We start from the raw sequence: 23219 nt of genomic DNA on the forward strand, positions 1-23219 counted from the left end.
TGTGGCCTCTCCCGTTGCGGAGCACAGGCTCCGGACACGCAGGCTCAGCGGCCATGGCTCACGGGCCCAGCCGCTCTGCAGCATGTGGGATCTTCCCGGACCGGGGCACGAACCCATGTCCCCTGCATCGGCAGGCGGACTCTCAACCACTGCGCCACCAGGGAAGCCCCATAATTTTTTAAATAACTAAAGATGATCAGAGAATATTACTTCAATCTAAAAACAAAAAACCCGCATCAGGTGAAACTTTCAACTGCCTTCACCATTATGGTTATACTTCTAAGAAAGGGATTACACAAATTATAGTTAAAAGAAAAAATCTCCTCATGTGTTTGAATTTGCAAGCAAAAATTTTTGCTAATAACTTTAGACACCAATGTTTCTTTACTGTAATGACAGAATTATTTTTAGTACACATAACAGGTACACAACTAATAAACATTTAGGTTATTTTACAAAATTTTGAAACTTCTTTAATTTGGAATTTGATAGTTCAAACTATGCAGTAGTTTAAAGCAAAGTTTATAGTTGCATTATAAAGAAGTATTTTAAAAACTGGTAACAAATTCTACTCTATTCCAGAAACCCATTTTAAAGGCTCTAAACAGAATTGCTTAAATGTAAATGGCATACAGAGAACAGATGTCCAGTTGTCAGGAGTATTTCACAAAGGGATTCTGCAGGGTTTGGAGGTTCAGCAAGTGTTCAGGTCCATTCTAATTCTAAAATTCTACAGTTTTCCTAGCAGTTCTATTAAGAAACAGTTATTTCTTCTATTATTGCCAAATTATATCATTCATAGATGGAAACTTTAGGATGTCACTATCAGTGCTTAAAATAAATGTCATCTTTTATACTATGGTGAAACTCACAAGGGTCTCCTCCCCACTTGTTCCAGACTGAGACCTTGTCCCTGCTGTTTCAGACTAAGTTTCACTATGATTGAAGAGGACGTATTTTAGCCTAAATGTTCTCCTTCTCTTGGCAATGTCATAAACGATACAATAGACAAAATGAATTTTAACAAAATGAATTTTTAAAACATTTCAACAAATGTTCCTTTCATATTCAGAAATAAACGCCTGTACCTCAAACTCCCTATGTTAAACATAATAAATGATTTAAATGCAAACAGTTGGCATACATGCTGCTTGCTCAGTTCTCTCCAAATAGGGATTTATGTCTCATGAAAAAAAAGTAGCTTCAGGTTAAATCATAATGCTAAGACACTAAGTAATTATGATGATCTCTTTTACAATTCAATGTTGGATTCTTGGTTCTGAGGACATGGACGCACACACACACAGATTTTTTTTACGTAGATGACAATTTAGATTTAAGATATACACTTTGCAAAATATTTACCCACATATTCTCCAGGAACCGTTAAGAGAGATGAAATGTAAAAACAAACTACTTAGAGATTTTGTGGCTTCTAAAAACAGTGATGAGACTCACGAATAACTAGAAAAAAATCCTGATTCCTTAGAGTTAGTTCTAAGTGTTATCAGACGATATAATTTCAAGTAATCATAATTTTCTATTTTTGAAATACTGGTTCATAAAAAATCGAATCTCCATGAATCAAAGTACTGGCATGGCAGTGAATTACACTGAAAATCAGGTCTACAAAAGACACCCTTGGACATCACCACTGAGTATCTTTAATACAGACTTCAAAGGTCTGTGCAGCACTTTGAAATATGAAATAATTACAGTTGGAGCAGTTACTCTAAATCTCAGTAGGTAATTCCTACAGCAGTACTTGTTTACTCAGAACTGTTTTCATTTCAAATATATGTAAACTTTCTCACAAAGTCAGAACACAACTCACAGTTTGAACAGAAACCTCAGTATTTGAGTCTCGGCATTAAGTAAAATAAACATTACCTATCAGGATGCTTTCGAATGCAAATCACTCCTTAAGGTAAATGGGATGTAATTTCTAACTTGTGGTAAAAGTGAAGAAATCATTTTTTATGTGAAGCCTTGACCAAAATCAATTAGTCAAGTGCAAGATTTTCACCTCATGGAACAAGTCAAACTCTACCCACACAACACATCTGGCAGAGATCTGGATGCAGGTACACCTACAGTTGGGGACTGGATGTCCCTTAGCTCGGTGCAGTGAGAGAAAAAGGCAAGCCGTGGATCAGCCCCCATTGGTCATTGGTCATTACCTCACTGATAACAATGCCTACTTTGCTTACTGGAGAGTGCATCTTGCAGTGGAGACACACTTCTAATTCTATAATGCCAGACAGTGGGGGGAAAAGAAGGGTCCACTTTTTAAAAATCCATTCTTTAAAGTCTTTTAACCATTTTGATTAGGTATGGAATGACTCATTTTCTGCTCTAAAGACAACCAATCTTTTTTTTTTTTAAGTATTGACTTGCCAATTTATCTTTGATAAATGATTAAGAAAGATAAATGAATCTGCTGACTTTACAAATAAGAATATGTGAATAAGAATATATATATATATATATATATATATATATATATATATATATTCTGAGAAGTTATTGTCCCATGCTTCTGATTTAAAATGTGACTAAGTTCTCTCTCTCTAAATGAATAAACTGTTCATTTTGAACTTTAAACTTAAATCATCCTTACTGCACTGTTATCATTCTCTTTACTTTTTATTTTCATATCATTTCTATAAATACTCAAATTAAGAAACAAAAATCCCCAATCTTGAAACCAACTTACAATGAAGCTAGTTTATAACTTTTAAAATATTTTGTTAAAATGTAAAAACCCTGAAATTACAAACAAAACATTTACAATTTTACAGTATATATCTAATTTATTCTTTTAAAAAAATATTCTGAACTGTTTTTATACAAGTGACCAAGTGTAATTTTTTTCAAATGAAACTCCTCTACAGGCTAGAAGAGGGTAGGTGGTATTGCCCCACTGAACACCAACAAAAATTTCACTCTTCATGCTGGGACTTCAACTATTTCAAAATAGTCATTTGGTAGAATCACATAACCCCTCTCGGAGACGTCGTCTTTCTCCTTCTGGAAGTGCACGACCTCCTTTAGCTTCTCCAGCTGCCGCTCCTGTCTTCTGCACCGCTGCTGTGCGGTCTTGAGCTTCTTTCTGAGCTTCTCTACTTGCTGTTCGAGCTGGTGAATCCTCTTCCTCTGGTGCATGGTGTCCTCCACAGTGTAGTTGTGGTCACAGAAAACGGAGAGGTTATCAGGGGTCTGAAGAGGAGGCATGAGTAACCCGATAGCAGCATCAACCTGGGAAACCGGGGGTGTTGAAGGAGGTCGGGGAAGCTGTTCTTGGGGCTCTGGAAGATCTTCCTTCTAAAACAAAGATGCAGAGCACGTTTCAGTTTCATGACGAAACCGTTCACAAGAACTCATCTGTGGAATTTAAGAATACTAGACTCATTTCTGTCTCCTCGGTATAGAAACATTCTAAAATGAGAAAACAGTTCAAGTTTTAATTGTACTTTTCTTTCTGAAGTAGAAATGGGATGCAAGAAACACAGAATGATTATTAAGATTTAATTAAATATTAAGCACTTAAAACTGAGGGGAAAAATACTTTGAAACTGAACTATCACTGACAAAGAAAAATCAAAACTTATCAACATGTAAGTAGGACTACAGAGTGATCTCAAAGTAAGTTATGAAGCTAGACTGAGTTTCTTAGTGTGAGGATATTTAACTTTAATAACCTGCACTTTGTATTTTTTAAAAGTATTTCACTGTGAACAGTGGTTATTTACAAGTGATGGGTTCCAGGCAACATTTATTTTCTTAACACTACTCTGGATTTTCCACAGTGAACACATTAATCTTATAAACAGAAAACCACCCAATATTTTAAAACACTTATTACCTTGTCATGTGGTTCAGTACAAAGAAATATTGTGGGGACAGCATCCTCTTTCAGTAACTTGTTGTTGCACTCCCTCTTAAAGCAGTCCGGAGTAAAGTGTTCTGAGCAAATGCTGCTGTACTTGGTGGGCTTAAAGTTTTTCCTTCTGACAGCTGCCTCCCATTTTTTACAAAGACTGGGTCGAGTAAGAGGAAACCTAAGAAGATGACATAATTCAGTTTTCCAATCTTATTCAAAAAAAAAAGGCATACCCAGACTTTCCTGCTTAGAAAAGAACTAGCTTACATCGGTGTTAACACACCAAGGAGGCATTTGATTAAAACACCAGCCCTGCCAATCTTTTTTTTTTTTGACAGTGTTTAGTTGTGTCCTTATTACCTTAGTTTGTTGAGAATGTACTTGTTTTGACATAGAAAACAGACTTGTGGTTGCCAAGGGTGGGAGAGGGGGAGGTATGGAGTGGGAGTTTGGGATTAGCAGATTCGAACTATTACATATAGAGAATGGATGAACAACAATGTCCTACTGTATAGCACAGGGAACTATATTCAATATCCGGAGATAAACCATAATGGAAAAGAACATGAAAAAGAATGTATACATATGCATAACTGAATCACTTTGCTGAACAGCAGAAATTAACACATTATAAATCAACTAGACTTGAATCAAGTAAATTTTTAAAAAATGTACTTCTTTTAAAATCCTATAACTAAAGTGACCACCACTAATGTGGAATATAAGTCACCCCTCCCAGCATGGTATCTTTGTTCTTCTTAAAAAGCAATATTTCTTACAGGAACCTGATTGATCACATAGCAGCTATAAGAATGTCAGATACAATGACATATACAATCTAAACAGGACAGGCTGATTAAGAATTTACATTATAAAAAATATTCTTATTAAAAGGTAGCCATGTGGATAGATGCACGCAGGTGGCAGAGTTAAGTGATGGGAGGCTGAGGTCGAGGCCCACGTGCAGCGATATTGTAAATAACCTTCACTACCAGATACAGGGATTCCACACACATCTAAATACACAAGGGTAAATCGTATAGGTCCACTATCTGTTTATCTCAGTTTTTAATGCTTAACTTTTATACTGAAGACACTAAAAGTTTCAGGTAAAAATACACGCTATAGAGTGAATTTGTATTAATTATTTTTTCACCAGTGATTTTCTGCGTATTGTAAAACAAAATTGCACATTTATAACTATGCACTGAGAAAAAGAAGCTTTTGGTTCTCTTAGAATCAGTATGACAAATATGAATTAATCAAATTAGTTAAATCGTAGTGAGAAAGAAATAGAGAAAAGTATTCATTTCGAATTACCTCTTAATCAACTGAAATATGTCCATTAGGCCCAGATAAAGGGAGCTAGGAAAAGCTTAAACTTATTGTGATTTTATTCTTCCAGGTCAAGGATTTAGTGAGCTAAATAAATTAGGGTGCTTTGCATCTGTGTTCCACAGTTCCTCTTCCAAGTGAGGTACGCCTGAGCCTGACTCTGCTGTGATCCGGAAGCTCTAACCCACCGTTGGGGCAGTCCCTTTTCTTTGCCCAGCATAGATGTTCCCACTGCCATCAGGTAGAAAGTGAGAAAAGGACTCCTAGAAGGTTCCTGCTGGAAGTGCCTCTAGAAGTACAAACATGGTAGCAATCACTGGTAAAACTCAGCACTCAGGGCCTCCAGACTCAAGGACTACAATGCAGGTTCTTTCCCATTTACTTCCCCAAACTGTTCTTTTAGATAAGGGCTTAGAGGCAGGTTAGCCCTTCTTTCGATTAACTCGACTATTTAACAGCCAGCAGAAACTCAGTATTTCTGATGTGTGAATGTCATCCTTAACCAGTCTGCAGTACCAATGAAGGGTCTTCCCTATGTTTAGATTCCCTCTGCCATATCATTAGAAATGGGGAGGTGGGAACTGAATGCCTCTGATCACATCACCATCTCCAGACCTACTCCTTCACTTCGGAAGTCCTGGAGGTCAATTCATCAGCTTTCAGAAATTCTAATAAATCAAGAGGTAATAGTAGGACATACTGAACCGAATCCTGGAAGTGTTAAGTGTTCTATCCCCTTCTCGGAAGGGGAAACATCAATACTCAAGATCTCTTTAAAGGGACTTGCTTGGTGACACAGTGGATAAGATGAATCCGCCTGCCAATGAGGGGGACACGGGTTAGAGCCCTGGTCCAGGAAGATCCCACATGCTGCGGAGCAACTAAGCCCGTGAGCCACAACTACTGAGCCCGTGTGCCACAACTATTGAGCCCCCGCGCCAGGTTCCTCAACAAGAGAAGCCACCGCAATGAGAAGTCCACGCATGGCAACGAAGAGCAGCACCCGCTTGCAGCAACTAGAGAAAGCCCGTGTGCAGCAACAAAGCCCCAACGCGGCCAAAAATAAAAAAATATTTTTTAATTAAAATCTTAAAAAAAAAAGTTCTCTCTATGCTCTAGACACTCTTATTTCTGTTCCTCTCATATTCTATCAAACCTATAAAATGCACCCACATTCCCTGTTAAAAAGGTCCCCACCCCCAAACTGAATATTTGCTTTTGCTTTTGTAATTACTTAGCTATAAGTAATTTGTATGATTTACCACTAACTCTCATTTCTTTAGCTATTATCCACTTACAGTCGTAAGTTACGGCCACATTTTCTTAACGTAGTAAAACTTGTGAACACTGAATTTGGCTGAATGAAAATGGCACCGTGCAGACATCGAACGATCACTATCATTCCGTTCTGCGGTTTTCTTCTCAAGAGAAGACCGTCCCTCCTCGGACTCCGGCCGCGGCACCTCCCGGATGAAGCAGCCCCGAGGGCGGTGGGCCGCGTTCCCTCCGAGAGTGCTCTTCCCCACGCACGATACCCTGCTACTGCCCACGCTGCCGCTGTGCGCGAAACACAGCTCTTCATCTTGGCAGTACCTGAACCTTTCCGGGAAACTCACTGGTCCTTGAACGTGGGGTCCTAGAAACTGGGTCCAAAACATCCTCCCGGACGCCTGGCCAAGTCAGTCCTAACGGCTGCGACGCTGGACCGCCCCACGCCCCCTCCAGCAGGAAAGGGAAACGCGGGCCTTCCCCGTCGCTGCTGCTGCTTCAGCCTCCCTTCTAAAGACTCATTACCACCTGCCTACTCCGCGACCCGGGTGATGAAACCAGCTGCCTCCGGGTCTGGAGACCTCACGACCCGCCGGGGCTCCAGGCATCGCCCTTGGGCCCCGAACCTGCCACCCCGAGCGGCGCGCGAACCTAAGCGCGAGGACAGGCCGGCGCGGCGACGCGCGCCGAGAACGCGCGCCGGCGCCCCGCCCCTAGCTCCGCCCCCTAGCCCCGCCCCTCTCACAGGTCTCGCGCGGACACGCGCCTGGCTCCGCCCCCGAGCACGGCCGCGCGCCCCCGGCCCCACTAGGGGCCGAGCCCACGAGGCGCGCAGAGTACTTACTTGTGGAAAGAAACGGGCTTATCCTTGTCGTATCGGTTCTTGCAGCCGTAGGCGGAACAGGACTGCACCATCCTTCCGGTTCTCAGTTACTTAACTTCTGCCGCCCCAGCAGGCAGTTGAGGCTGCTATCGTTGTCGCCGCGCTCGGCTTTGACACCTTCGCTGCTTCTGTAGTTTTGGTCAGCAGTTAGAGTGATGAGAGCCTTATTCGGAGTGACTCATGTGCTCTTTTTGTTGTTTGCATTAGCAGAAGGACCACAGCCATCGCCCGTCTCCCATCTCCAAAATGGCGGAGGCAGCTTCAACCTCACCTCTCGCGATGAGTTCGTCCTACTGTCTCTGATTAGCCCTGAGGTCAGAGGTAACGTTCCCTGGGACGCAAGCCATTGGCTGAGGCCCGGCGTGTCGCGAGGCGGGCTCGGCCTTGCGCAAGTGGGCGGGGCCGCCGAGCTTCCGGAAGGAAGAAGGAACTGCCTGGGGGGAGGGGAGGGGGAGTGGGCGGGAGCCCAGGGCCGGTTCCGCCCCCACGGTGCTTCGCTGGGTTACTTATTCCGGACGGTGTAGGGTGGAGAGCTAGACGGTCTGTTGGGTCCGCTGGGCTAAAGTAGGGCAGGTGTAAACCTGAGGGCGTTGGGCAGTTGCGCTCTTTTCTCTGAAAGCGCGGCCACAGATGGCGTGATTCCTAGAACTAGGTGGACGACTCCTCTCCCAGCCCGCTGGCGTCCATCGCCTTACCTGCCTCTTCAGGTATCGCGAGGCTCTGAGGAGCCCAGGCCCCGGCGCCTAGCAGCGAGGGCGGACGCCCGCACGCAGCCGGCGGGCCGAGGCTGTTGGCTGCTGTAGCGATCTCAGTTAGCCCGTCCCCAGGTGCTGCGTCGGGAATCGCCAGCAGCTGACGCGCCTTTCAGTCGGAGGGAGGTTTTGCCTCTTCCGTGGGTGCCGGTAATCTCGTGGCTCGTGATGAAGTGAGCAAGACTAGTATAGCCCCCGTGTTCATAGCGCTTATGTTCTACTGAGGGGAAGGCGTACAATAAAAAATATAAAGAGAATCGCACTGTGCGAAGATGCCCGAATACGTTAGAACGCTGGAAGGGTGAATGAGGGCGGAGGAGAGGTCACTGCCTACTGTCTGAGAAGGGGGCCGTTGAATCTGAGAACCAGAGGAAGGGAAAAACATGTAGCGGTGTAAAGAAGGAAGGTGGGCAGGCTGGGGAGAGCGTTCCTGGCCCAAGGAGTGTGTGCTACGACCCTGAGGCAGGAAGGAGTTTTTGTCTTTTCTGGGAGCTGAATGGAGGCTGTGTGGTCGAGCCCATGAGCCAGGGAAGGAGGGCATGAAGTGAGGTTGAAGAGCAGCAAGTTGTTGGTCTGGATGTTAGCGCAGTGGGAAGCCGCTCAGCCATTTAAACATTTTGAAAAAGTCATTCTGGCTGTTAAAGGAAGAGTTTATCAGTGAGGGGCAACAGCGAAAGTGAGCCGACCAACTAAGGGGCTGTTTCAGGCAAGCAAGAGGTTGGCAGCTTTGGACTGAGGTGGTGGCAGCAGAGACACGTGTAAGGGGCAGAAGCACCAGAGCTTGCTGATGGATGGAAAGGAGAATGAGGAGGAAAAGGATCAAGATATCGGGGGTGACTTGAGCGTGAGTTTCTGGCTGGAGCAACTTAAGATAAATGGACGGTGGTGCCTTTTACTGAGATGCTGATGGCCTTAAAAAAAAAAAAAATTAAAAAAAAAACTATGTCTCCCAACAGGATAGAGGCCTGGGAGGGGAGGGAGTGATTCCGGAAGCTTTGGGGTTGTAGGACTGAGGAATGTCAGACGTGAAAGAAAGTATAAATAGTTCTGAGGTTGGGAATGCAGGCTACTAAAGAAGCGTGGAAGCTCCCCAGCCAGTCCAGGGTGCCCTTTTGAGGCTTGTGATCCAGTCATTTCAGTCGTTTGGTTGGATTTCCCTCAGCCAAGTTCTGTTCTCCCCTCCCCTTCTATCTTCTAGCTATCCATAATTTGGAAATGAAATAAACATTTTTATTATTTGTTGACTATCATCCTAATGTTTCCTTACTTGAAAATGGTAAATTTACTGGTAAGGTGAATTGAATGTAATTAAAATATATATATTACTGAACTGAACTAAAGGTTGTATTTTTCTTTGTAAAAAAACAGTCCCCCAAACTAAATTTTCACAGTGTGGTCTGCAAATCAATTTATTTGCTTAATAGAAAAATAATTTTCAGTACCTCTAAACTAACCTGCACCCATCATTGGCTTCTCCTTTGCCCATTTCTTAACATTTCCTAAGGCTGGAATAACTGTTCCTTACTTGTCAAGGGGTGACTTCAAGGAAGCATTTTTACTTTTCAAAGATGATTGTCTGCTTTTTAAAAATGTTGATGGAAGCAACCCAAACGTCCATTAATAGTTGAGTAAGTTGTGGTACAGTCATACAGCGGAATACTATATAGCAATTAAAATAAAGCAGTCCCACAACCTGGATGATTCTTAACAAACATAATGTTGAAGAAGTCAGACACAAAAGAAATACACTATATGATTCTGTTTTTTGTAGAGTGAAAAAACAAAAGTAGGTAAAACTAAAGTCAGAAGAGGCTACTTTTGGGGAGAGAGGCAATGAAGGGTGGCTTATGGGATGGTGGTAATGCATCTTTTGACCAAAGTGATGGTTAAACAGTGTGTTCACTTTATGATAATTCATCATCTGACCTCTATAAGATGTTTGGTATTTGTTCTACTTTAATAAAATAGCTTATTAAGCAAACAAGGGCCACACAAGATAGGCAAAACTGCCGTTTTTTTTTTAGAGAATGAGAGATGTTTATATGCTTTTATGATCTCTTCATCTGACCACTTCAGTAAATATCGAAAGTGAATATATGCGTAGCTTTATATGACCATTTAAGGGAAAGGGAATAAATAGGGATGAACTGAAGGATAGTTAGAAGTTTGATGTTCTTCAGAGTCTTCAGAGGCCGGGAGCTAATTCATTTACTAATAGAACACTTTTTAGAGAAAAAGGAAAATTTAACCCTTGACCTTAAAAGGGTAGGTTTTGTGTCAGTTTTTCTAGAAGGGTACACTTTGTCTTATTGCTTGATAAACTGAAGAAAAATACACCACTTTTTTGATGTTGGAGAAGGCTAAGGCCTAAAGATGCCTTAAACTCACTGATCTCTAACAGTTTAGATTTTAGTTTCTATCCAACTATGCTGCTTTTTCTATAAACAGTTTTTATTTTAAAATACCCTCACATTCATTCTCTCTGGGCCTCATGATCTTCATCTGTAGAGTTAGGCTGTAGGACTGAGGAATTCCTAATTTGGAATCCATGAATGGTCAGCTCTTTGAATCCCCTGAAAATGAATCAAAACTATACGTATGTGTATATATGCATTTTTCTGGGGGAGCTATCCATAGGTTTTATCTGATTTTCACAGAGAAAACACAAAAACTAGTCAGTTTCTAAGGTCCCTTATAGCTGTTAACATTCTAGGATTCGTGAAACAAAGATTAATTTCCATGTAGATGTTAACTATAGGTTTCCTCTAAGACCGATTAGCAGGGTGAGTGTTTTGATCTGAATTATTAGATATTTTTAAGTAGTTATTTTTAAATTTTGTGTTTTAAAATTAATTAAAATCTAAACTGTTAGATGTAGTGAAGTTTAAAACATCTTTATTTAGCCCTTAGCCCTCTCCTATGTCACATACTACATTCCCCTTTAAAGGCCACTAGTCTGGAAGAAAAAGGACAGTGTTCAGACATGCTCAGTGTTGTCTAACCGGTGTGTACTCCCCTCATGCCCCGTTCTGGACATGGGACAAGTCAGAGGAGGCAGTGGGTGGAGGGGACAGTGTTAACACCTGAGGTTTGCTTGCAGTCAGGAACTCGATGCTTCAAGCAAATACTGATGCTGTGAAGATGGTCTGGTTCTGACTGAACAGCAAAAGCTCTACGATTGTCTTTATCTCTGTGACAGGATCGCCTCCTGTCGGCAGCCCTTAAAGCCTACTAACCTGGTCTTGGGAAACTCTTTAAGCCTTAGGGCCTTAAAACCTTGAGTGCCCTTTTCCTATCCCTCAGGCTCAGAAAAGAACACTTCAGTTATCAACTATACAGTTTCAGTAAAATACACACTCAAAAGAAATAGGGGTGGGGAATCGGTGCAAGGGTACTGATTCCAATCTCACCCTTATTGTCCAGAATTAATATAGATTGCCCACATTAAATAATTTTTCTCAAAAACATTTCTACATTTAAAATTTTAAAATTAATTAGAAACGTGATGAGGTGAAAAAGCCACTGCAACCATTGTATTGAACGCTATTTCAGGAGTTCCGAATTTTAAAGCAGTGTCAAAGAAACCAGACAATAACAGCTACTCTTTAATTTTAGATATGTTGCTTTTATTCAAAAGAGTCACTGCTTGACAAACTCTTAAATCACAAGGTTTGAACCAAACTGTCAGTCCTCTGAAACAGCTCTGTGAGGTAGGTATCCGCACAGCCAGAGGGACCAGCACAGTCCTTTCTTCCCATGTTACTTTCAGTGCTGAGAACTGTAGCAGCTGGAACCACTGTTCTAGTGGACAGTTAGAACAACTGTTTCCTCTGTCTCCCTCCCCACAGAGCTGCCCAAGTTATCTGCTCCTGGGGCTGGACCATCTGTTTTTTGAAAGTTACAATATTGTTGTTTACGAAAATCCAAACTGTTACTTTGATTTATATGCTCTAACTCTGAATCACAGAAGTATTACTATGATGTTTAAAAATTTAAAACACTGATTGACTCTACTTGCTTTAAATACTCTCGGATCCCTTCTACATTTATTATCACTGATCAATAAAGATGACATAGTAAACAGGTCTAAACTTCTGAGAAGACAGCATATTCCCTTTTCAACTTAGTAAGACTTCATACAGTGTTTTTGTATGTTACAAAAGTTGGTACAATACGCCTCTACCAGGAAAGTCTTAGAAGGAATTCCAAATATTACAATAAAAGTACTGTAAGTGTGACACTTGAAGCAGAACACATGCACAGAAAATTAAAACCTTTCAAAAATGGCTTTGCTGTAGCCCCACACCAAATTTATAATTGGTAGGCAATGCGTTTCGAGACTGATAAATGGTGGTGTAAAGAACTCCTACTCATTAGCTTCTCAAGTTAGTGACTGCAGCTGAAACGTTTTCCTATGAAGTGTGCCACCCTATGAGAAGTTTGATTTGGACATGGTGAATCAGGATTCATGGAGTCTTGATATGTAATCTTTCTAAACCTTTGTTCTTAGGAGAACCCAAGCTGTCCTACTCCAGTATGTTCCAAAAGTCTTCCAAAGGATCCCAGTTTCTCCCCATGTAGGAGTCCTAGGAGTCTAATACCAGTTCGGTCACTTATCTGTGCATGGCTTCAGACAAAAAAAAGCCGTTTCATCCACGTCAGGGATTTCATCTATGAAAAGGAAGGTAATGCCCTGTCTTCTTCACCTAACTCTCTTGAGGATTAAATGAATGGTATGCAAGAAATCGCTTTAATTACAATGTGCTATACTTAAGGATTTTGTTTTTCTCTGTGACAAGCAGCAGCTTTGTCTTAGGCCCAAATTACAAGACACTACTGATGTATCATTCAGCATCTCATCAGTTGATGGCCTCTGATTCACCTGGAAGACTGACAGTGAGGCTCACTGATACATGGGTGGACAGGATGACTAGCAGTGGCTGCCAGGCGCAGAGCTGACACTGCCTGAGCCCTGGGGATCAGTGACTACCCTGCTGTCCAGGTCACTCAAGGGCAGTGCCAGCTGAGGGAGTTAAGATTTCATAATACTTGCGGTTTTGATTCTTCTCAAACAGAAAATTGCATAAAAGAGCGTTAAGTACTTATGCTGTAGTCATCCAAAAACCAAGATAACGTTCCTGCTGAATCATCTCATTCTGCACAAGGCCTGATGAATCTGGGCTATATTCTGTCATCTAGGGACAGTATTACAGAAGTGTTCTGACAAGAGAAAACTAACCAGATCTGTACATTCTGTCGCTATAGCTCACCAGTAACTTCTCTTGTCAAATTTAGTGTTCCTAGTACCCTCCTCAGGTCTTTGATGCTCACAGCTACGGAGAACCACCTTCCTCAGGAATGTACCAAACTGTTATGTGTCTGCAGTATCACCCAGGTTCCTGAAACAAAAATTCCCTTTACAAGTAACTTTTATATACTGTTCCTATAAAAGGACCAAACTCTTACTGAAATGCCATAACTGAGAATATCAAGAGTGCTGGCTGGAGTCCAATGTCTCACAACTTGTTAATTCTCCTGTCACTTAAGGAAGTGTTCTGTAAACCAGAATATAAAATCAAATTAACAAAGTTCAAGTTTCTTCTTTCCCCTTCAGCTGGTAGCAAAGAATTCTATCAGAATGGAAAAGCAGAACTGCTCCAAATGAACAAAACCTAGCTACTCAAAGAAACACTGATTTTTCCCCAATATTGTACAATATTTTATTGTAACCAAAATACTTAGGTGAGTCTCACAGCAATATATTATCATGTGGGTACTCCCCGAGAAGGATGAATTGGATAAACTGTACATTTGACAACACCTTACTATACATCCAGTTAACCTGAATAGTTTGGTGGGGGAGAAGATATAGAAGCATCCCATTTTATATAATTCCATATTTTTCCACAACTTTATAGACAACACAGAATGAAGATACAGTTGTAAATCACTATAATTCTAACCTTACTATTGGGACCTGCAACATGTAAAAATTCCAGTCATATATTGCTAGGCATTTGCAAATGACAAATGTTTGTCATACAGTGGTTTTAAACTTGTAAGATAATATTCAAATGCTTTAAACTGCCATGGTCCTTTTGTTTGATTTTACACATTGGCTCAAATATTTTAGTGCACTCATTTTCTCATCTGTTGAGTCTCTGTGTTACTACTTCTCGGTACATAATAGAGATGTAGATGAGCAACAAAAATACGACAAAGAAATCATCGAGAAAGCCTAGAATTCCAAACAGGGCTTCAGGCACAAAATCTAGAGGCGATATAAGGTAGAAAAAAGCCCCCATTAAACAAAGTATTATCCTGATACGGAACATCCAGAAAAGGCCTCCGACCGAAAACACCTCCCTGAATGCATGCCTCAGTAAAGTGGGTAGGTCCATAATTCTTTCCATAATCTGGTAGGGGAAGAACAAATACTGTGATTTGGTATCTAGTGTGTTAGACTTAAAAATAATATAATTTTCTTACAACGTGCAGATAAACTCAGTTAACATGAATGAAGGAGTTTCATGTATTCACTGAACACCATATTTTCTAGTTACACATTTTATTTAAAAATAGTTCTTTGATTACTAGGTTCTTATAAAATAGGTCTTATTGCAGATAATTGAAAAGTAACTAAAACATCAACAAATTTGAAACACAGGATATAGTAATACAAAACTCAAGTTATTTCTAATTTGAGTTAGTAAAACAAACCAACAAAGAACCCAGTGTACTGAACTAGACTGAGGCTTGAGCTCAAGTCTCAGCTTTAAAGTTGGACACACCACTTATTAGCCAAGTGATCTTGGGGAAAGTTGTTTAACCTACTAGAGATAAGTCAACAACTAATTGAGTATGTGCCATAAGGACTATTAAGAACTAGAAGAGATATTGTTATAAAAGACCTTGATAAATTGCCAGACAATATATAAGTATATACATATATAGAATATATAAGTAAGTATATACAGACACATCAACTTTGACGGCTTTGACCATCTAAGAATAGCAACGAAACTGATTTCCTTCTTAGGATGTTTATTCTGCTTAGCTTGAGTTTAAGTCAATTTTTTTTTTTCCTTCGGTACGCGGGCCTCTCACCGCTGTGGCCTCTTCCGTTGCAGAGCACAGGCTCCGGATGCGCAGGCCCAGTGGCCATGGCTCACGGGCCCAGCTGCTCTGCGGCATGTGGGATCTTCCCGGACCGGGGCACGAACCCGTGTCCCCTGCATCGGCAGGCAGACTCTCAACCACTGCGCCACCAGGGAAGCCCTAAGTGAATTATTAATTGCCACAAAAATTTTTGAAATGCCAGGCCCTACCCTTTCTGGAAATGATTATGGTTTCTGAATATATACAGACTAATAATTAGATTATATTTACTTTGTAAATATATACTAAAACCCACTGAATTGTATACTTTAAACAGGGGTACTATATGGTGTGTAAATTACATCTAAATAAAGTCTTTTTTTTAAAAAAAGACAGTACCAGTATCTATTTGTATGACCTTGAGCAAGTCAGTTTCGTTTCTGACTGGAAACTTCTCACTTCCTCTGCATAGCTCTTAGCTGACTGCATGACCATAAGGCCGCGTGCAGTAATGAGGCACCGTGACGACTCCTGAACCTAACTTCTTTGAGGTCTTACTTCTCAGGGGTTGGGAGATGCAAGAGAAACTGGCCAGAGGAAGTAAATCACTTCCTGTGGTCATTCCAGTGCCAGTTCAGCTGTTTTTAACAATCTGTATAAATATCACAAATCCAACTCTAAGTATGTATTTTGTCCAGCAAATGCCGAATAAGTTGAGAGGGAGACGAAGATGGGAAGAACTGAGCAAGCAATGAGAAAACGGTTTTAAAAACCCCACCAGACAAAGAGAATCTTGTAACTCCTTTTGGAAAACGGATCACAAAAGAACAAAAATGGTCTTTTTAGAATCACTCCTCATGCTGATTTTCTGTTCTCTGTGGAAGAAACTAATACTTAAAGCAAAACAGCTATACAGCTTTCACAGGGTCTATGGTAAATTACTTAAGATATTCTAATGACCAGCCAGTATGTCTTTTGAATACTGTTCTGTCCTTTATCAGGGCTATTTTGTTCAGTTCTCATATGGTGCTGTTTATACAAAATCTGTAGTGATTAGACAAGAAACATGGAATGGGTTATTGAGAAATGTTTGTGTACTAATCACAGTCTGACTCTAACTCTGGGGTAGAATATCAAAGTAAAACCTAAATGTCTTTATTATATTGTAATTTCATCACGTACCAAGCTTTCTTATTCATTAAGTATATATCTGATGCACACAAAATAACTGAGCAATGGTATGCTTCACACCTTAAAATATGAATGAACATCTTAAAATGATTTTTTTAAGTTCAGTGGGCGTTCTTGAGTTTGAAACTGATTTTCAAAGAATCGTCCTAAGATGCCCCTGGAGGGTACATAAGAAAACTGCCGGATCAGAAACAGCAGAAGAGGCTCCCAAAGAACCACGGAGGGCAATAGGGACCAGGTCAAGCTTTTCTTGTCACTAAAAGTTTTGCCTGTCACCATCCACAGCAGGCGAAACTGTATGCCTTTAAATGTACCTGACGTCCCAGAATGAGGAACAGCATGTACGAGGGAGCCCAAGTCTACGCAGTTGTGTAACACAGAAGCATTTTAACAGCTTATATTCTTGGCTGGGAGGAGGAGTATCATTTCTATCTTAAGGATAACCATAAATTCTACAAGCATTAAGGCCTACTGTATTCCAGACACTGAGACCATAGTAGTGACTAAATATACACAGTCCTCGCCCTCATGAAGCTTTCCGCCTCCTGAGAGAACGGTAATGAACAAGGTCGGAGGGCAATGAGAGAGACTGCCCTGGTTGATTGGGGACACCCTCTCCGAGGGAGATATACTAGGACCGACCTGAAGGATGAGGAAGTCAGCCAGGAGGCGAGCAGCGGGACAAGCATTCCGAGCAGAGGAAATGGCACGAGTGAGGCACGAAGGTGGGAAGGCCAGGAGCGTGTTCTGAGAGCCGCATCCCGAGGAAGGGGAGGGGGGACCAGGCCATGCAGGGCCTTGAAAGCCACAGCCAGGAGTTGGGACATTATTCCAGAAATTCAGACGTTTCAAAACACAAGAGCATCGTGGTCTTACTTATGTTTTCAAAATATTACTCGGGCTGCTGTGCAGAGGAAAAGGTCCGAGTGAAGAGGCCACTGCAGTTGTCCTAAGCAAGAGATGGTGGTGGCCTGGCCTAGTCTGATGGCTACAGACACAGGACTTGTTATGAGGCAGAAATGACAGCATCCCCAGAAAGAGAGAAAAGACACGTTAGGACTTCTTTACAGATCAGAGAAGGGGAATGAGGGAGAGGAGGACATCAGCACTGAGCTGAGTAAGGCTGAGGTAAGGAGGGATCGGGTCAGTGTTGTGCCTGTCACATCTCGTGTCCGAGACGCCAGGAACGCGCCAGTGGGATGTACCCTGAGCAAGTGGACGTCAGAGCCTAGAGCGTGGAGCAGAGTCTGGGCTTCCAGTACAAATTTGTACTGAGTGTGTTCTGGGTTTTCAAGTACATATTTAGTCATACACTTCTAGAATTCTTTGTTAAATTTTGAGAAATTTTGAGAAAACTGGGATGAGTCAGTAAAGTGTGGGTTTTTAATCTATCAAATGCCTTTTTGGGGAGGCGGGGCAACTGTAGAATTAATGTGCTCTTTAAAAATAGAATGCTTTTGAATACCTGACATACAAAACCCCCAACACTTAGGGTTACTTAAGGGAACAAATTCAAATGGGGTCAGGGTAAAATAGAGTAAAACACAATGGTAAAACTCCCTCCAGAAGTTCTCAGTTGTAAGTTTCCCGTAAGACAAACCCTATTTTAGAATCACGTAGGAGTCAATAATTTTACCTTTCCCTCCAATGTTTTTCTATTGCTTTTTTTTGCTGGTATCACTTTCATAAAGAGTTTAATAATGCCATTTTTTAAAAGATAGAAAACTGTAGTCCTTGGGAAAGCTGTAACTCAGTGAATGACAGCAACAATGAAAAGTAAAGACTTCACGTAACACACACAGACTTTTCACATTGACTATTTGTTGGTAAATCTCACTTTACAAAAGAGAAGTACCATCACACTCTAACTTTGCACCCGCTACAACATTACTTACAGATCTGGGCTGCCCTGAGAATCTCCGGTTATAATCATTAATATCTTGATGCAATGATACAGCATCCTGAGACTGGTCATTTTCACCAAATACTGTTAGCAGTAAAGTTACCTGTAGATTTACAGAAATAAAGAATTGTTACATCTTTCTGCAGCATTAATTTTTTTCATTTTGTGTTATTATTCAATAGAATGAGAAAAGCTTCTGAATTTAGATTTCGCTCATTTCTTTTAACAAAGGCGACACAGGAGAGAAAAGTAAGCTACTGCTTCCTTACAATAAAATCCATTCAAAATGTTATTTGAACTCCTGTAAAATAAAATGGGCACTGGTTTAAGTACTTTTCAATCCACACCAGGGATCAAGTTAGTAGTTCTCTGTTTGGGCTAACAGACATTTGAGGATATAAGAATGATGAGAAAATATTCAGGAGCAAAGTGACATATCACTTTGAGAGAGGAAAATTAGGGCTTTCTTTTTTGATTAAAATCATGATTCCTTATCCTCTCTGGTATCTGAATGATCTTTGAATGCTACCAGCATCACACAGAGATGAAGTTATTGCAGGAACCAGCTCTCAAGCACCCATCTCTACTACAATCAAAAAGGTAATCTTGATACTGTTATATAACATAATACATTTAACCCTGATTCCTCCATGGTGGAGCTAAGGAGGATACACAAATGTTCCTGGTCTATACTCGGGTAATCTGAAGATGACGGTACCTCGAAAAACAAGTATATTTAAAAATATAACACCTCCTATAGAAATGGCCACTGTACAAAGAGACAAATATGGGAAGGAGCCGTGATAGATTTGGGTTTAAATCATCTCGCTGTTGTTTTGACCCTCAGCTCAGCTGTAAAACCAGGACCCCACTGTTCAGGTGCTTCCCAAACAGCCAAACACAGGAGTGCCTAAGAGCAGCAGTGGTAGGAACGGCAGGTACAGCCATCTCTTCACAAATTTGTTAATAAAGATGAATTCTTTCACTAAATGTTAACTGACCACGTACGTGGGCCAGGCACTGCGCTAAGTGCTAGACGTACAAAAAAAGGACAACGTGGCCTTGCGCCTTGGTGATCACAATCCCCAGGATAGAAAGGGAGGGAGACGTGTTCAACAGCCCGTTATAAGGCACTGGGGTAGGCGTTATAGTGATGCTGGAGAAGAAGGACTTCCTCTGTCTGGGGTGTCCAGAAAGCTTGACACTTGCACTCACCCTAGGGACGTGGTAGGACCGCTGGCGTGTCAGTGTGCGCGCCCCCGGGAGATGTGGTGACCATGTCCCAGCCACAGGCAGCAGCCTGCACACTGTTCCCAGTGAAGCAGGCGGTGGGGGGGCAGGTAGATGAACTGCAGTGGGAACGCACTGCAGTTAGGGAACCCACAAGTTTATCTCCACCTTTCTCGCCTCTAGCCAATTTATGTGTGGTCCAAGGGATACCACCTGCTAATACGCATATGCCCTATGAAAAGCCACAGGCAGTGCCAGAAAGAGGGGCAGGTGGTGGAGCTAACTGTTTACGGCAAGACCTTCGGCCTGGTCTCCGTGTTGCTGGCAGAGAGCTAAAGATGAGAGGTGGCACTGGCAAATAAGCTTCAGGGCCAACTGCCTCGTGTCACACATCAAATCAGCCGGAGAGGTGGTACCAAAAAATGATCTTCCTCCTAACCATGTGGTAAAAAGTGTGAAAGAGGCAGAAATCTGGGGATGTATCGATAGAAGCAAGAAGGAAAGAAGAGAAAGCCTTGAACCTTCCTCTCTCCAACCAAAAAAGGCAGCAGTGGGGGAAGTGGATAAGCGAGAACAATGGCTGAAAGGTACACACACGTGTGTGCATTTCTGTGTATGTGTATATGTATTTAACAGTGCACACTATATGGTTTTATTTATATACAGTCCCCAAATTAGGCAAAACTGATCAGTAATCTTTAGAGGAGCATGCTAAGGTAATAAAACTGTAAAGAAAATCAAGGAAATGCTTATCATAACAGTCAAATAGTAGCTACCTCTAGGAGAGGAAGGAAGGGGGGGGAGATTTGGAAGGGGTCCCGAGGAGGCTTCTGGGGCTGTGGCCAGTTTCTGTTTCTTCATCTGAGTGGTGGCTACTCAGGTGTTGCTTTGTGACAAGTCAGCGAGCTGTACCTCTTTATTTTGTGTGCTTTTCTGTACGTCAGTTATATTTTACAAAGAATTTTTGAACAACTGTTGTGCCTTCTCTAATCTTATTTTACTTTGTGGTCCCTGTGGGTTTACGCCTTTCCTGTTTCGGTGGGGTTGCCAGAGGGAGCAAAAGTAAATGCGTGCACTCAATTCAGCATCCTGACTTGGAAGCTCTCCATCCTGGTCGGGACGTCCGTTTGCACTGGAAGACTTCCCAAGGAGAGGCTGTCTGTGTACCTGATCATGAGTCATTATCAGACAGGCATATATTTTAAATGAAAAGAATAATATAAATATAAAGGAAATTCTGAAAAGTGAATAGAACATCCCATTTGGCTATATTTATTAACTTAAAAACTACAAATATCAGTTTCTCAGATTTTTCAAACGAAACAAAATTTTGTTTCTCCATTTTGTCGAAGAAATGGAGCCGTTTGGTAGCGTACTGACACTTCAGTCTCCGACACGCGTGTGTAAAACCTCACTGCGTCCCTCGGAGGCAGCATCTGTACTGATGTAACAGGCTAATCTGCTCTGGGTGATGCGACGTGGCCACGGCTCCACAAGAGACATTTCTCAAAGGCATTGTTCGTCATTTAAAGCTGTCTGGACCCTCACCACAGATGGGCAGGTTAGAAAGAAAGTACAACTGAAAAACTATTTTTTTCAAAAGAAGTCTATGCAGAGCATATTTGCTTAAGCCTGATTGCCAGTTCAGTTGTTCCCTTGCTGGTGTTACAACAAAGACTTATTAGGATTTGGGGAAGGGTTCATGTACCAGCTGTTTTTCACTATGACTGAAGGGATATCAAAGGGAATTCCCTTTTTTTTGAGGTGTCTTAAAGACATTAAAATAATAGAGAAACATCAGAGAAGCTTTGGATAAATGAAGTTCTGCTAAAAACATAAAAAGAATTCAAGAGTTAGATACAGAAACTATAAAAATTTACAAAATGAGCTAGTATAAATGATGTTTTCTGGGCACAAACATTACCGTTTGTCTACAGATTGGACAACTGATTGCCCCAAGCCATGAACCGTATCGCCAGTACGCCACAATGCAGGTACCTAATGGGAAGAAAACATTAATATTGATGATGTTAAGTCCATATATCCTGGGAAAGTTTCATATATTTGAAATATTTTAACAGCATCACCTATTTTAAAATGTTCTTTACTTTATCCAACCAAGTCTTAAGGCAAATTCAAATCTAATAACAATTCCAAGCCACTGAAAAATATTTTAATTTAAACTACCCGTTAAGATACAAGCATTTTTACAATCAAAAGCAAGCATGCATTAACTGCTTCAGTGCTATGAGGCTTAACAGAAAATACTGCATTTCCTATGTGAATAAATAAAACAGTAATTGAACATTACTGTACATATGACAACCAACAAATCACACTATAAATTTTCTGTTGCAAATTTGATATATATGTTACAGAAACACAACTTCCATTTTTTTAAAAGTTTAGAAAACCAAGTCACTTAAGTGTCAATAATAGTAATTAGGTAGTATGCACAAAGGAGCCAAAGGATACAAAGATTTCATGCTTCCTGCCCTAACAAAGTTCATAATCCAGTTAAGTAACTGAATCAACTTTTGTACTGGACGGATTTGATTTTTCTTCTTGAAGGCACTGATGAGCAGTGAAACAGGTAAACACAGCCTAGAGAGAGGATTTACAGACCTTAAAAAGTGGTGGCAGGTGCACTAAGTGTATAGGCACTAAAGTTCAGACCAGTAACAAATGAAGAAGGAGTATTTTTAAATACTGGCTGATGTTTAAGGAGCCAATTCAGTTTCTTCTCTGCAGGCCCCCATTTCTCGGATCATCCAGGTTCCACTGTGAATCTGAACTAACTGCTTCCTGGCTCCTTCGATCAAATTGAGGGGACCAAGGTAACATACTTACATGACTCAGAAGGTAGTTACATCTTGAAGTGTGTAATATTAAATTTCAGTACAAAAGGTGTACAGAATTCGAACCCAACTTTGTAGGGATGGTAAGATTAGACAGGCAGAAGACAGGAGCGAGGACACTATGGGTTTTGCGATGGCAGGAACAAATCCCAGAGGCAGAAATAATGGTACACGAGGCCACTGGTGAGCAGGCCACTGGCTGAAGCCAAGGCCGCCCAACCTGACCATTAGTGACTGTGGGGAAAAACTGGTTCGATGATTTAAAGACAAGTTTAAAAAGCTAAACCATCTGTATCTGATATCTTTTCCTGCTCTCAGGGCGCTGTGTTAATTCGATAATATTTACTAAATACTTTGAGCAGTCTTAATTTCATATAGAAACCATATGAAAGCAAAACTGAGCATAAATATGTTAGTATTATTACCATCTGTAATGATGCCTTAGATTTACCTACTACCTTTTCACCCAAAAGTCCACTGTGTTTTGACATACGTTAATTTATTTAATTCCATAACTTTTTCCACAGATTGGAGTATAGGTGTCCTTGGTTTGCAAATTATGTAGTGGCCACTTGCCTGCACTGGAAAACTATGGTCCAGCAAATCAAACACTTAAGTTCATACACATCTGCTGTGATGTGCCTGATGCTTTCCCTTAACTAGGATGGCGGGAGAGATGGCTCAATGACTTGAATCCGGGGCACAATCTCTCTAGATCTGTCTATTTGTAAAATGAGAATAAGGCCTCATAAGACTGCCGGGGAATTAAATAAAGTAATGTGGGTTACAAATGCAAGTTAGGTGAAGTCTGTTGCTG

The 23219-nt window shown here is 41.2% G+C and overlaps 2 protein-coding genes across 12 annotated transcripts in view; both read right to left on the bottom strand.

Moving 5' to 3' along the window:
• Window positions 1-385: 385 nt before the first annotated feature.
• THAP1 (THAP domain containing 1) lies at window positions 386-7663 on the bottom strand. 5 transcript variants are annotated; one of them, XM_032618418.1, is made up of 4 exons: window positions 6812-7179; window positions 5204-5505; window positions 3866-4061; window positions 386-3324 (listed from the first exon to the last, which is right to left on the bottom strand). In XM_032618418.1, the coding sequence occupies exons 2-4, from the start codon at window positions 5227-5229 to the stop codon at window positions 2950-2952; spliced, it is 597 nt and encodes a 198-aa protein (XP_032474309.1). In that variant the 5' UTR covers window positions 5230-5505; window positions 6812-7179; the 3' UTR covers window positions 386-2949. The 5 variants fall into 5 exon arrangements, with proteins under 5 accessions (XP_032474309.1, XP_032474308.1, XP_032474305.1 ...); XM_032618417.1 differs by lacking the exon at window positions 5204-5505; XM_032618414.1 differs by lacking the exon at window positions 5204-5505 and having other exon boundaries at window positions 6517-7179.
• Window positions 7664-11726: 4063 nt separating this feature from the next.
• RNF170 (ring finger protein 170) overlaps window positions 11727-23219 on the bottom strand; it is a 30152-nt gene continuing 18659 nt past the window's right edge. For all 7 annotated transcript variants that reach the window (XM_032618423.1, XM_032618422.1, XM_032618425.1 and 4 more), the window contains 3 exons: window positions 21469-21542; window positions 18307-18417; window positions 11727-14538 (listed from right to left, as the gene is read on the bottom strand). In XM_032618423.1, coding sequence (XP_032474314.1) covers window positions 14269-14538; window positions 18307-18417; window positions 21469-21542 — 455 coding nt within the window. In that variant the 3' untranslated portion in view covers window positions 11727-14268. The remainder of the gene's footprint in view (window positions 14539-18306; window positions 18418-21468; window positions 21543-23219) is intronic.

The sequence above is a fragment of the Phocoena sinus genome, chromosome 21, assembly GCF_008692025.1.
Source record: "Phocoena sinus isolate mPhoSin1 chromosome 21, mPhoSin1.pri, whole genome shotgun sequence".
Lineage (NCBI taxonomy): Eukaryota > Metazoa > Chordata > Mammalia > Artiodactyla > Phocoenidae > Phocoena > Phocoena sinus.

What these genes read in the sequence shown, in the direction of transcription:
- THAP1 (XM_032618414.1), bottom strand. Translation starts at nt 6,800, where the DNA reads ATGAAGAGCTGTGTTTCGCGCACAGCGGCAGCGTGGGCAGTAGCAGGG. An exon ending in TGTGGCCGTAACTTACGACT is followed by an intron (nt 4,062 to 6,516) that starts GTAAGTGGATAA and finishes TCATCTTCTTAG; the next exon opens with GTTTCCTCTTACTCGACCCA. An exon ending in GTACTGAACCACATGACAAG is followed by an intron (nt 3,325 to 3,865) that starts GTAATAAGTGTT and finishes TCTTTGTTTTAG; the next exon opens with AAGGAAGATCTTCCAGAGCC.